At 50.6% G+C, this 13,629-nt stretch overlaps 5 protein-coding genes across 5 annotated transcripts; 1 reads left to right on the top strand and 4 right to left on the bottom strand.

Moving 5' to 3' along the window:
* Positions 1-325: 325 nt before the first annotated feature.
* Positions 326-2,181, bottom strand: G6M90_00g097050 (uncharacterized protein; the record flags this gene model as incomplete). The annotated part of the gene is made up of 4 exons (XM_014691148.1): positions 326-1,393; positions 1,459-1,838; positions 1,909-2,069; positions 2,144-2,181. The coding sequence occupies 4 exons, from the start codon at positions 2,179-2,181 to the stop codon at positions 326-328; spliced, it is 1,647 nt and encodes a 548-aa protein (XP_014546634.1).
* A 4,075-nt stretch (positions 2,182-6,256) lies between these two features.
* On the top strand, positions 6,257-6,519 carry grg-1_2 (Glucose-repressible protein; the record flags this gene model as incomplete). Its single annotated transcript, XM_014691149.1, has 2 exons — positions 6,257-6,378; positions 6,432-6,519. 2 exons carry the CDS (start codon positions 6,257-6,259, stop codon positions 6,517-6,519), a joined length of 210 nt encoding a protein of 69 aa, XP_014546635.1.
* Positions 6,520-6,795: 276 nt separating this feature from the next.
* On the bottom strand, positions 6,796-7,668 carry Ebpl (Emopamil-binding protein-like; the record flags this gene model as incomplete). The annotated part of the gene is made up of 3 exons (XM_014691150.1): positions 6,796-6,986; positions 7,059-7,194; positions 7,282-7,668. 3 exons carry the CDS (start codon positions 7,666-7,668, stop codon positions 6,796-6,798), a joined length of 714 nt encoding a protein of 237 aa, XP_014546636.1.
* A 649-nt stretch (positions 7,669-8,317) lies between these two features.
* On the bottom strand, positions 8,318-10,248 carry G6M90_00g097020 (uncharacterized protein; the record flags this gene model as incomplete). The annotated part of the gene is made up of 3 exons (XM_014691151.1): positions 8,318-8,760; positions 8,825-10,028; positions 10,111-10,248. 3 exons carry the CDS (start codon positions 10,246-10,248, stop codon positions 8,318-8,320), a joined length of 1,785 nt encoding a protein of 594 aa, XP_014546637.1.
* Positions 10,249-11,213: 965 nt separating this feature from the next.
* Positions 11,214-12,696, bottom strand: TRI11 (Trichothecene C-15 hydroxylase; the record flags this gene model as incomplete). Its single annotated transcript, XM_014691152.1, has 3 exons — positions 11,214-11,418; positions 11,576-11,742; positions 11,815-12,696. 3 exons carry the CDS (start codon positions 12,694-12,696, stop codon positions 11,214-11,216), a joined length of 1,254 nt encoding a protein of 417 aa, XP_014546638.1.
* Positions 12,697-13,629: the final 933 nt, after the last annotated feature.

The raw sequence follows: 13,629 nt of genomic DNA, 5'->3' as shown, positions 1-13,629 counted from the left end.
ACTAGTTTCCACATGAATTCTTCACGAGACTTGACTTTGTCATTCGAACATTGATTGTCGGCAAAGCCATGCCGGCACAGAACATTGCTTTTTGTACATATGTTCCCTGTGACGAAATACACGGTCCCATGCCACATCTATCAATCATAACCGCGGCAATACTGAAACGACAGAATAGGTCGTGTCCCTCATTTCCATAGCCCTCCCATTTGAAACCATCAAAAAAACTCCTAAATAAAAATTATGGTGGGCAACCTATAGTTGCCACCTACAGTAGAAGAGAAAGATATTTATAAAAGTAATTTTTTTTGTTTACAATTTTCTTTTAAATCCACTCAGCTTCATTGACAGGCGAGAAGCTCTCTGGACTGTGTGGAGGGCCAACAGATTGTGCAGTTGGACTGCTTGGCTTCGCTTTGGTTTTGCTAGGGGTCCGTTGGGGAGTGTACACAGTCGGACTGAGACGAACTTCCTCCTCGTCGACTTCTTTGACGGGTTCCTTGTTCACCAGGGCCAGAGGCACTGGGGGTAGTTGTTTATCGCCGCCTTCCGAGGCTTCATCCTCGGGGACGACGAGAGTGTCTGGGATTTGCGGAACAGGCACACTTGAAACAGGTCGGGTCGGGGTCGTGGCTCGAGGTGAAGGCGGCACTTCGTAGTAAGACTGGACAGAGGGCATGTCATGAATGTTCGAGACCCGGATGCCAATTGGGACGGTGGCGGACGAGCCCAGGGATGATTCTCGGTTGTGTCTGCCGCCTGAGAGTCGGATGGTGGGAGGAGGTAGTAACTCGTCATCATCAAAAGGGTTGACTGCCTGATCGTTGTCTTTGCTGGAAGATACATAGGCTGTGGCCGGGAGGGTATACATGGGCTTGTCGGATATGGTGTCTCGCGGGAAGAGGTTATAGGCAGAGTTCTTTCGAGCATGTGCTTCTTGTGACGGGACTGGGCCGGGAGTGGTAGTTGCTACACCAACCGCGGGAGCTTCAGGCATGCCGTCCGGCTTTTGGGACTCATCTGAAGTGAGGGCATGTACGGGGCCAAGCCCAAGCTCCACGTCCTGGGTAGCGTACAGGCTGCTCGCTTGGCGCCGAGCAGGAGGCAATTGCGTAGACAGCGGTACAGGCTGCTCCATCTGTCTCGTAAAGATGAAGCTGTGCGGTACGCTCGACTTGGGGTGCCTGATAGAGCGCTGCCGGTCAAATTCGAAGTAGCCCTTGGGGCCAAGCTTGCCGATCTTGGTTGACCGGAGCAGTATATACATTCCGCCCGTCATGAGACCCGTCAAGTTGGACACCACGACAGTAGCCATGGATAATTCTGACTGCGAGGTTTTAATGGTGGAAGAATCGTCTACAGCCACTGCATAAAAGAACGGCAACATGATAGACTGCAGCGAGAGTTAGAAAAGCAAAGACATCATCCAGAAAGAGCGCTGTACCCGCGGAGACTTACCAGTGTCAGTACACCCAGAGCCATGAACCACGCCATCCATGTTGCTGTTATTCTCTGCTGCTCACCGATGCCTAGAACACGGTACAGACGAATAAATGTAACAACACACCCTATGAGCAACGTTGCTGCAATTCCAATAAGGAGACCAAAGCAACCGATAGCCCATCTCCGAAGGAAGAACACGACCGAAGGAAAACAGATATCGGGGGGAAGTTCGAGTCGAGTCAAAACGAACGTTAAAATCAAGCCGAAAACGATGACAGCCAGACACGTGGGGACGCTCCATTTTGATCGCGGAGAGAAGGGTTGGTATGGACGAAGGGCTTGAACTATTGCTTCAAGCCCGAATGTGAACTGAATATACGGTACAATAAAGAAGGCTGCGTCCGCATAGTGAGGTCAGTTACATGAATAGCCACCCGTGCGAACGACAAGAAAATCCCATCTTACCTGGAAGCATTACTTGTGAAAGAGGCTCGCAGCCCCGAATGAAAAGCCCACGCAGGCCAAACGACTGGATAGAAGCAAATATAATCCCCTGCACCACAATACCCAACGATAGCACAAAGGGAAAGACCTCAGCAGGGCCAAGTACTTTCCAGAAGGAAGACCTATCTCGAGCGTTAATATCAAGACGCTTGTGTTTCGGTTTTCTTTGTTCGGCTGGGCACATGGGTGCACTTACTTCAGCCTAAAGCTGAAATCTTTTCTCTTCGCAGTCATGTAACAATCCCAATAAATACCAAGCGCTGTCGTGGTACCCGCCACAGCGTTGAAACTAGCCAGAATTAAAAATGACGTCCGTATTGACTTGGACGCCGCAAATTTCAACTCATTAATAAACGCAGCCGAATTGTTCCCTTGGGTGCCCAATAGCTCCCCTGCCCTGGGCCATAATTCGAAATTAGGTGGCTCTGCCCACCTTGAACCAAAGCCATCCATAAAAGACGATGTTGAACTGCTGGCTTTGTTAAACGTAGCAGATGATGACGTTCAGTGAGTCAATGACGCAGGTGGAGAGTTGTCTCGGTTGACTGAACAGAGGAGGCCCGATGCCTTCGCTCAGATAGCCAGCTCCTGTTCGCCGCCCGTGGAGATCATCTATACTGCCGGCTGCCTCGAGGGTGATGAGGTTCTCTCGAGTCGTTTTGTCGTCGTGTATATGGGAAGTGAAGAGGCGAGCCGCGGAAACAAGACCTGTTTACTCGCGGAGAGAAGGAAAAGAAAGGAGAGGCGAGGGTTCGTCGAAGAAGGCGCAGCCGTCCGGGGAAAAGGAAAGCCCAGATTAGGGGGAAGAAACAAGAAGTGAGTCGTTCTTAATCGTAAACGGCTGTCCGGACAGCCGAAAGAATAGCTAGGTTGGTTTTAAGTGAATGACTAGCAACTCCAAGTAGAAAGGAAGGATGGGGTCAACCCAGTCGATGCAACAAGACACGAATCACCATTCAAACCAAACGACAATAGAAAGATGAATACAAGACTACGTTTTTGTGTCAAGAGGATGCCAAACGCTATAGATGAGCGCGGGGCAGAGTCAGGTACGGAGGGAGGATGATGACAAAAACCCGTCCTGGTGGTGTGTGGCTTGGCAGCAAGTGATATCGAGCAGGACCAGGGAACACCTCCGGCATGGCCGCCACCCGAATCTGTGCTAAGCAAGCTGAACGCCAAAGCCTGTCAGATGGTTGAACACAGACATCAAGGCTTCTTAGCATAGATTGAGAAAGTGCTAGGATCCTCCAACAAGGGGTCATCTTGTTGCATTACCGGGCAAGGGAGCGGTTAAGGCCACCAGGCCACAGTCGAGGCAAACAACGAATGGCGTCGACTCCAGCGATTCAGACGGGTGGGCTGGATGTTGAGCCTCTGTGTGTTACTACTACTCCATCTAGTCTCGCCGCGGCCGAGCGTTTAGCCCTACGGCGATGTCGTGCATGTCGCACATGGCGTACATGTCTCACGGAGCCTCCAGATCCTCTTAAGCTACCGATAAACTTTAGCTGGGATAAAGTTGTCTCTGTAACCCAGATCGTTATCAGCGCCCGACGATCGATTTGGCTGGCTACTTCTGTGTACACTGTAGGTGTCAATGTTTGGGCTCAGGGAGACTCTCCATTCAACCCACCTGTGATTAGTTTTTTTTTTTTTTTTTTTTTTTTTTGCACGCTGCACTCGGGAGCGCCGAATAGGGGTTGCCCCAGACGCACAAGGTCAAACCTCGAGACCGTTGGCTATATTAATCCCACAGTGTGTGGCGTTTGGGGATTGGAGTGTTGAAGCAGTCTTGCAACATCTTGGAGTTTCGAATGTCAGTGGTGAAGTTGAACAGGCACTCGCACTACACCTAATCGGGAAAGGCTTGGCGTCCTCCCCTCGTTCAACGCTTGCAACCGCAACTTTCTTTGAAACAAGAACCGACCCTTTTCGACTGCCAGAGTCACCCATACCTCCTGTTTGGAGACTAGAAACACCAGAACTTGGGAGGTTGTCGTCAAGTCTTGATCGCGGATTGGTTCCCGGCGGACCAGATCCTCTGCTGCTACAACCTAACCCTCCCGACTCCGTACTGACTTGTGGCAAACTTGTATCAGGGTTAACATAACAGTCGTCGCGATACCAGAGCCATCCAGGGTCTCATTTGGTCCGCGCTACATTACGAGCCAATACCAGTTCTGCCACAGGTGATGATGTGCGGATTTCCTAGGATCTGGCATGCGACTCTTGTTTCTTGCGCTTTGTCGAGAGCAATGCACAGACATCTATTGTGCAACACCAGTGACGCAGCTCTACATGCTGTAACGGCAACACCTCGGCGATTGGTTATGTGGGTGACTTGAATCGAGAGCTCTCACCTTTCCGGGATTCTCATCGTGGTTTGCGACCAGACTCTGGCAAGGCGCGCCCGCAACCTCGACTATATCAGGTAGCGTTCTATACTGTTGCAATTTTGCTTTTGTCGCAATTTGAGGCCATGCAAGCGTTGAGGCCGCGCGACTGGTTATCAAGGGACCTGCCTCATCAGTCCGGATCCGACCTAGCCGGACGGTTGAACTACTCAGCCACTCTTCTCCCGCGACACACAGTCGGATGAACTCTGTTCTCGCGGATTTCGATCCGGGAGATAAACGCCACCGTCTTCTTTACGCCTGACGCATTGAGTCTACTGTCTAGTCGAGCCTGGCTCGCTCCTATTCGTCAACGCCAAGAGCTGTGAAGCATCACTGAAACGCGGAGAGGACACCGATTAGGCTAGAGCAGGGTGAGCATGTACGAAAGCACAAATAGAAACGGTCTTCAGAGACACTACCCTTCTCTTGGTTCATTGCGTGTACTTTTTCAAAGTCAGACCTTGTGTGCGGGAGTGACAGGAGTCATCTTTTTCGTGCTCTCTGCGCCAAGATAGCAACAGGCCGTGGAGGAGTATAGGATATAAAGCTGGAGAGAAGTATATGGTATTTTGCCATTTGTCCATGTTCCTTCGGGAGGAAAATACCGAAGGCACAGTATCACGAGGTGGTTCGCTCAGACCGTTCAGCATTGCGATTCAGCCATGACCGGCAGTATTTCCGACCCAAACATCTAAGCCACGACTCGGAAACCTCCATGTCTCCGCCCTTGAAGACTAGTAGCATGAAATGATGTCAAATTATCACTTTCCAGTCGTGCCAAGTAGCATAAAGCTCATCTCCACAATGTAACGGCTGTTATGCCGGGACCCTGGTAAATACGTCTCGGCAACGATAGGAGCGGCGCTGGCCGGTACGCACGACACTGCCACCGGCCATTATCGATAAGAATTTCTCAACTGCTCAGGTTGTGTGTTGGAGAAGGGAGGCAACCGGTAGACCTGACATGTCGACGTCCATCGTCGGCCTGCTCCGGTCTAGTGGCCACGAGCACGCAGCAAAGTCCAAAAAGCCAAAAGCCGGAGACAAACGTCCGTCACGACATGATCTCGATCAGACATCAAAGCACGCGGCCAATCAGGCTCTTTCCACAGAGCAACCAAGGCAATTTGCAGGACAGCGCTTTCCCTCCACACGGTCGTGCGTCATTCATGAGGTTCCCTCCCCCACCTGTGGCTGATGGATCCTAAGATTGCTCTTCAACCAGATGCCAGTTTAAGACATTCGAGAACAGACTTGTCTGTCTGACAAAAAGGCAAAGTCATTATCCTGCATGACGCTTCTTTCTGTTGGTCAACTTGGAGATAAAACCGGGGCAGTGACTGTCCGCCAATGACGGCCACAAGCCACACGCACCTGACGTCATCTGTTGCGGAAGCAACATCTCCAGCTAACAGTTGAACGACCACAGAGGATGTTGTGTAACCTTCTACGTCCTTCTTTCACGCCAAGTTCCCAACCCGTGACATCTTTCACCAAGGCAGCAAACGGTTAAGTGCTTTGACCAAGCCATGAGGCACCCACTTTCAAGGTTGCCTAATGTCCCCCAGCCAATAGAAACCAATCCCGTCCCTCGGAGCTTCTCCCCCGACATCATCTCTCAACACCACGTCCTACCAAAAAAACGTGGCCTTGGAATATCCATGACGCAATATGTCCCTCACCCCATCATGTGCAAAGAAAACAGTTTTGTAGCCGCGGAAAATAAGGCGAACCCGTGAAGCCTTGACCGCAGTCCTGTTGTACTCATCGGTCTGACATTGTATATAAAAAGCCACAAGACGGCCTTCCCGTTCCTCCATCTTCTCTTATCCCGGACATCGAACTTTACCAATCAAAAAATACAATCACTCTTTTTACATTAAAAAATTACCTACCAAAGTACTTTGACAATGGATTCCCTCAAGCAAGGTGCCAACTACGTCTCCGAGACTGTCAAGCAGGCCACCAGCGGAGCCTCCAAGGAGACCAACAAGCAAGTTGCCAAGGACAGCGATGCCCCCATCGGCACTCGGTATGAACATCCCCGGATCGTCGTCGTTTCGACATGTAAACTAACTGGTGTAGTGCTTCTGCTGCCAAGGACGCCCTTGGTGACAAGGTCGACGAGCACAAGCACGATGCTAAAGCTGAGGCTCACAAGCAGCAGATCTAGATTGGTTTTGCGGGACGAGAAATGCCGAGAGCAAATGTTGTTTGCGGAATGACGTGCATATCCAATACCCCCTAGATAATTGCAATTTAAAACATGTCAAATTTTCTTCTCCAACCTGTTGATGTATATTCTTGATCTAGCGTCGTAGATTCTTTTCGCGATATTAATTACAGTTCTCACATTCAATTACCAGTAAAATTACTTGCCCGTCCACCACCTTTGTATAATCCACGCTGTAGTCGTGTCTACACCCCGTACGCTTTTCCCTCACCCTCCCTAGTTATTCTTCTTGGTGGGAAGGGCCAAAAACGCATTTGAGATCTGACAGTACGAATACCACATGGCGTAAAGAGGGATGGCAACCCAGAGGCCGTTGAAGAAGACGAGGTATACCCACATGTACATGAAGTTGCTACCATCCAGGTTAATATTGCCGGTGAGCCACTCGGGGCAAAAGGTCATGAATCCTATGACATAACTTGGTTAGCAAACAAAGTTTTTTTTTTTACAACATCAGTCAGTCAATCTGTAATGCACACCTCCATAAAGCTCAGCAGTAGCCAGAATAATCATCCAAAAGTTTGCCTTGGGGCTCCCCTTGCTAATCAGATAGCAGATGTACAAGGCCACAGGTCCATCAAAGAACACAGTCAGCAGTTCAAGACTAACAACACCCTGAAACCCATCAAGTAAAAAAAAAGAAAGGTCAGCTCTACACACTCATAATAGGTTCGATCACTCGGAAAGAGGTAGGTGGCGTACCAGGTCTATACCAGCCCATCTCTTGTCCGCCCTGGCATATACCATCCACAGCTGCGCAAACGGGTTATCCCCACCGCTTTGCGGCCCATAAATTCTCTGGTTCTCCCAGCCCAGGAAATTAAATGGTGTGGGAAACAAGTTTGTAATGTCTGTCTCGGCGTCGGGTGTCATGTACGAGAAGAAGCAGTGGTACAGGAAGCTGCCTTCAAGGATGAAGTGGCACAGCGCGTCGGCTAGGTGCCAGATGAAGAGGAAGCGGAGCGTGCCGGATGTTGACGTGGGCAGGACGGATTTAGAGGTGAGGTAGGCGACTAGGACGATGGCGACGGTGGCGAGGAGGGAGATGATGGTGGTTTGGTCGAAGAGGTCGGGGGGCAGGTCGGACATTGTGGCGGGTGGTCGTGGTGGTTTGCGGAGATGAGATTCGTGATGATGGCGGCCGGTGCTGCGAGGCGAAGGAGTCAATTGGCGGTTTTAGGAAGGGAAGTAATAAGCAATCTTCTGAAATTGGCCGAGCGTGAGGGCGCGCTGCGTTGGCTCTGTCGTTTTATGGTCGACGGTGAAGCTGAGCTCCTGTCCTCACTCCCTCAAGAGCTTCCATGTCGCGGAGAGAGCTCCTGTCCCCACTGGGGACCCTTGGTCAGGTCCCAGCCCGACCCGACTGGTCCTCATTTCTGCTCTGCAAGTTTTATTAGTAGAGCACGAGACGGGGGACCAACAAACGCCAATTATACCGCCATCGCAACCATTACACATTGACAACAAGACAATGTCATCTACATCCCTTTCGATTTTGGAAACAAACTTGGCACTACATATCACAACACATCACCCATAAAGCACCCCATCACATCGACAATCGATCAAGGCAACCAGATGCAAGATACAGGATGCCTTTGTGTACATGCAACCCAACTTCCCTTTCCTTCCTATTTACGGAGTACTGGATTCTACATGAAATCGTCAAAAACCCATCTACTTCAGCCATCCATAGCTTCACCAGACAAGACAAGATATCCCTCAATTGCCAACATCCCTAATCCCACTTCTTGAACTCCTTTTGTTTCTGTCTCGTGTTCCACCCCAGTTTCCCACTGATACTATTCACCCAGTCCTCGCTTCGCCGACCCTCTGTCTGCACAGACGCGAATGGGAACCGACTCGCGCTGATAGTCACATAGTCACCAGGCTTCATCTCCACCCGCTCACGGCCGTCAAAACTCGCCCACGACGCCGTCCGGGCGTCGTACGGCACGCCAACGCGGAGCACAATGGTATCGGGCAGAATGATTGGTCTGAACGAGAGTGTATGCGCGCAAATGGAGGTGACTAGCATGACGGGGTTTTCAGGGTGGCAGAGTGAGCCTCCAGCTGCGAGGTTATACGCCGTGGATCCCGTTGGCGTAGATACGCAAACGCCATCCGCAAGAATGGAGGTGAAATGCTCGTCGTCTCCGAAAATCTCAGTGTATGACATGGCTAGGATACTGTGTTAAATGGAGGTTTGATACAATACTCATCAGCAGAGGGGCATTCTTCTTACTGGGATTCGGTCCACGGTCCACCACCACTTCGTTCAGGATTTCGTAAGTGCCGTCGGGTCGATGGGTGTGTTCGTCTTCCCTCTCTTCCCCTATCAACTCTTCTACCAAGTCCCTGCGGCTGTGAAGATCGTCTTCGTCTTCGCCAGACTCCTTTTCTTCGTCAGAGTACTTTCGTCTGATGCTCCTCATCACCGTGCTTTCAAAACGAAGGCGCAAACTAACAGTCACGCCCTTGTCAAACGCAGACCCTAGTATTCTTTCGTGCTCTCCAAAGTCAAACTTGGTCAAAAACCCCAAGCTGCCGAGGGCAAAGCTCAAGACAGGAGGGACGATGCGCTGGAATAGCCAGCTGGCATATAGGACCGTGCCGTCGCCGCCGAGCGTAATCACAAAGTCAAACATATGTGGTCGCGATCTACACATTGGCTCGTCCCAGTACCGGAGTCGTCGTTCCAGACTCGCTCTTGCTGTGGCAAAGTCTACAGCACCATCTGCAGAGTAGCTCTTGGCCGCATCGTCCAGAATACCGGCTACGTCGAACTTCTTGCTTGTCTTCAATTTGTCTTGCACAAACACGACGTAATCAACGTCCCTTTGATTGTGCAAAAGCCACTTTGTCAATTCTCTGGCCTTGGGAATCAAGTCTTGGTCGTAAACTTTGGTCAAAAGGAAAATAGTCTTGACTCGAAAGCGGATTCGCATGCTGCTCAGTCTTCGACTTAATTCACGAACACCCCATGCCATGTCGGAAAGTTGCTTTTTAGTAAGCATGCGACTGTGAACCTCGTCGTTTTGAGTCAAATCCAGCTGCGAGGCACTCTTGGACATAGTACGGGTCCAAGCCTCCTGATCAGCCTGTCCAATTCGACCTCCATCGAGGCTAGAGGGATCTACCTCGACACGTGAGTCTTGTCTTGGCTTGTGTTTGGATCCGGAGGGTCTGTCTTTGCCCTCTGCTCTAGTTTCATCGACATTGTGCTCATCGTGCTCGTCGGGGCTCGCATAAATAGGATGCGCATGGTATCGTTTCTGACCAGCATCGCCAACTGCGGCGTTGGCTCGACGCTGGCTATCTAGAAACTGATGGACAAGGCATTGGTCGCGCCGGGCAGCCGCGGGGTGTTGATGTGCATATGGCGGCACTACCTCTGATGCCACGAGAGAACTCTTTCGGCGATATGGATTGGCGGGGTCAAAGGTCACCTAGAAGCAGAAAATGACCTCTCGCGTTAGCTATGTGCACCCGCAAAGTGTCGCGACTCAATTGGGATGAAGGCCTTCGCACCTCCAACGACTTGGTGTCATCGTCACTGTCGCCTACAGACCCGTCCGCCTGCTTTTCTGGTTCGGCAAAGGTTGCATGCTTCACTGTTGTCGCCTTGACCTTTCGGTCTTTATCGCTGTTGCCGTCGCCGTCCTTCATCGTGGTATAATCGAAATAGCTGTCCAAGTGTATCGACAGCGGCGTCGGAAAGTCAAATCGTCTCGCCGCTCGCTACACTGTGGCTCTGTGTCTCGAGATGGCGGGGTTAATGTCGCCAAGCTCCAACCACAGTATGGTCGTGCAGCCTACAATCGGTTCAGATGTGGGAAATCAATTGACCGGCTTCCTTGTCGGTGTCGCCGATGGTGATGATGCGCGTTGTTTGTCCTTAGGGGGTTAGGAACACGCCAGCATGATGACAACATGCTGAAGCTCATCTTACGAAAGCTTATCCAGCAAACCAATCTTGGGTGCCGCGGTAGATAGGTATCAGCTACATACCCTAGCTACAGGTAGGTACTACCAGCTTGCCAATGGGAATACCAGACGCCTCAACCGGCACAACCGGATCTAAAGAATTAGCGGCAGGATTTCTGATCGATGGCTGGGGCAGAATGCAGGGGCCCACAGACCAGGTTTCTGCTTGAGAATTGGTGGTTCGTTCATGTCACGGGAGAAGGACAGCAGTCAGTCGCATCCTGTAAAAACGTTGCATATGCCAATTCATATTCGCAAAGTGCAGGACAGGGCAAATTAACATCAAATAAAGGACCTGTGAAGCACTTTGGTCGAGGAGGAATACGCAGACATACATACATGTAACATAAGAGACAAGTGGAGAGGCGTGCCCGACGTGAGTGTGGATGAGGATTACGATGAAGGTCAATTTAATAGTCAATTCATCAATGTGACGCGAAGTCTGTGAATGACGGTAGATGGTGTTGATGACTGCTTTGAGCTCGTTGAAAACCCGACGTGGTACCGTCGGACTGGATATCAGAGTGTATATGGAATTACCAGAGCTGAGATATGTAGTTACTATGAGTGGGGTTCGGCCGTTCCATCAAGAAAGTGGCAAGACACATTCTACATCCCTAGCTCTTGTATCGGCACCGTTGCATTCTTCATGCTCCGGTAGATGCTGCTGCTTCCCTCCACAGGGCTGGTTTCTCCTTGTCAGCTCTGGGAGTAAGATACACCATCAACGGATTCTTCTCCCACAGCGTATAGGATCGTTGGCTCAGCCACCCCGAACTCTCAGACGCAAGTTTCATGTCGAAATTATAAATCACACGAGCGAGGATCAGTCGCATCTCAGCATATGCCAGACTGCAGGGCCCGTTAGCATTACTTTCTTGCCTTCCGTTTTCACATGAAAGTAGACAATGATGTGTGTTGAGAGGGAGATTGGAGGGGTTTATGCCCTGCGGGGGGAAGAGGGGGGGTTTGCGGATTAGAGAGGCAACTAGGCAAGTGCGATGCTTACTTCCTGCCAATACAGTTTCGTGGACCGACATGGAATGGCTGAAAAATGTTTCGGTTGTCGTTTGCGAACCTTGCGTCTCCCAAAAATCTCTCGGGATGGAAGTTGAAGGGGTCCTGGAAGTGCTCTTCCATGTGATATACAGCCCAATGGTGGACGCCCACAACGGTCTGAGGTCAGGTAAGCATCCATTTGTATAATTCTCGTCATCTTTCCCGTCTCATGGAGGGCCAACTACTCACGCCTTTAGGCAAGAAGGTTCCTGCAACCATGCCGCCCTCCTTTGGAGTGGTTCTTGGCAACGCAATTGCAACAGGCGGATACATTCGGAGAGCTTCATCTAAACAGGCTAGCATATACCGGAGTCTACTGGCAGATTCGATAGTAATCTCGTCTTCATCGGCAAAGGTCGATCGGACTTCCTCTGTCAGGCGCTTGAGGGTGTGGGGATTAGATGTGAGTAGGTACGTGACACCAGAGAGGACGGTGGCCGTCGTCTCGGATCCTGCAATAACTAGCAGCGTGGAATTCGACTCTAACTGCTCAATCGACATGTTCCACTCATCCTTCTTCTTCAAGACACCGTCTATCAGATCATCCCTACTGCCAGCTTCGATTCTTTTTTGCAGCTTTGCTTTGTTGATCTTGTCGTGGAATCTCTGCTTCTCGAGGGCCCGGTTGGGGAGTATCCTCGTTACGATACGCTTCAGGAGAGGGTAATAGTCTTCGACCTGGAAATAGGTTCCCAGACGGGTCAACTCAAAAATACACTTGACCCATTCGTGGTAGTCGGAATTTTCAAGACAGCCGAAAGAGTCTCCAAAGGCTAAATCACCGATGATGTCAAATGTGGTGAAATTGTACCACGAATCCATACGAAGGGGGGTCTTGCCGTTGTTGTTCCACTGGTGTAGTCGCTTGATGAGGAGATCGACAAAGTGCACGATACGTGACTCTTGGCCTCTCATGGACTTGTCTGAGAACCCATGAGATAGTTGCCGTCTCAATGCGGCATGTTCGTCCCGACCCGAGTATATTATGTCTGGTGGCGTAAGTGCAGCTCTACCCGGTCGGTAAATGGGACGATATTTGGCGAACTCTTCGGCGTTGTTCTTGTGCCCCATAATGTCTCTCCACGCCTCAGCATCACTGAAAGCAAGCTCATTGGGTGCAATTCGCACAATGGATCCGTATTTCTTATGCAGATGAAGTACAGTAGCATGATGCCTTCCGCTGAGCAGAGAACGCAAATAAGGGATTCGAGAAGCGGCATAGAACCGGGGGCCAGGGTATTTCCTCAAAGGGTGCAACCACAGGTTGTAAATCCAGCAGCCTGCAGTATATATTATGACCTATATTGCTTCAGTACGGAACGCCCCAGCAGCAATGTTGAATATCATTGATTTTGGGAGAGTACTAACAAATAACGACAGGGCTCCTGCGATGAGCCCAAGACGGCTTGAAACCTCAGCCAACTGCACCATGATTGCCGGATGTTATGCGTGGTAGAACAGGGCACAGAATGGAGCAGACACAATGATTTTCTGTTTCTAGATTTTCATTCGTCAGTGCCGCGTCCTCAGAAATATCGTCGTTGCCTAATATATGCACCAGTACTGGCCGAAATGGTTTGCGGCTAAGTCATGATGTTGTGCGACTCGAGACAGATGCCTCTGAGGGGAAAATGTGCTTCATAGCCGCAATATATCTTGTCGGCAGTCTACTCATACGGAGCGCGGCGCAATCTTCTCTGCGGCACCCAAGTGAATGGGCACCAGCCAGTGAATCTTTGGTCCATTCCTCAACGTCGTCGCTGATATGCAGACAATCGGCTCCCGACGCTCCCACATGACTTGAAACTGGTACTGAGCGGGGAGATATTTGCGGAGTTTCGTTTAGCTGGAGAACACTGACCAACTACAGGCGGTGTAATTGGAGGATCGACGTCGCATCGTAAGTTATGCAGCCCTTCGGAAAGTGAGTAACCACCGCTAGGGCTTCGCCTCTACTAGGACCGGAGCCTGATCAATGCTGATTGTCTAGTAGGATACATTCAG

The sequence above is a fragment of the Metarhizium brunneum genome, chromosome 6 (genome assembly GCF_013426205.1).
Source record: "Metarhizium brunneum chromosome 6, complete sequence".
NCBI lineage: Eukaryota > Fungi > Ascomycota > Sordariomycetes > Hypocreales > Clavicipitaceae > Metarhizium > Metarhizium brunneum.
Note: the sequence above shows the minus strand (reverse complement) of the source record. Positions and strands in the feature narration are given on the sequence as shown.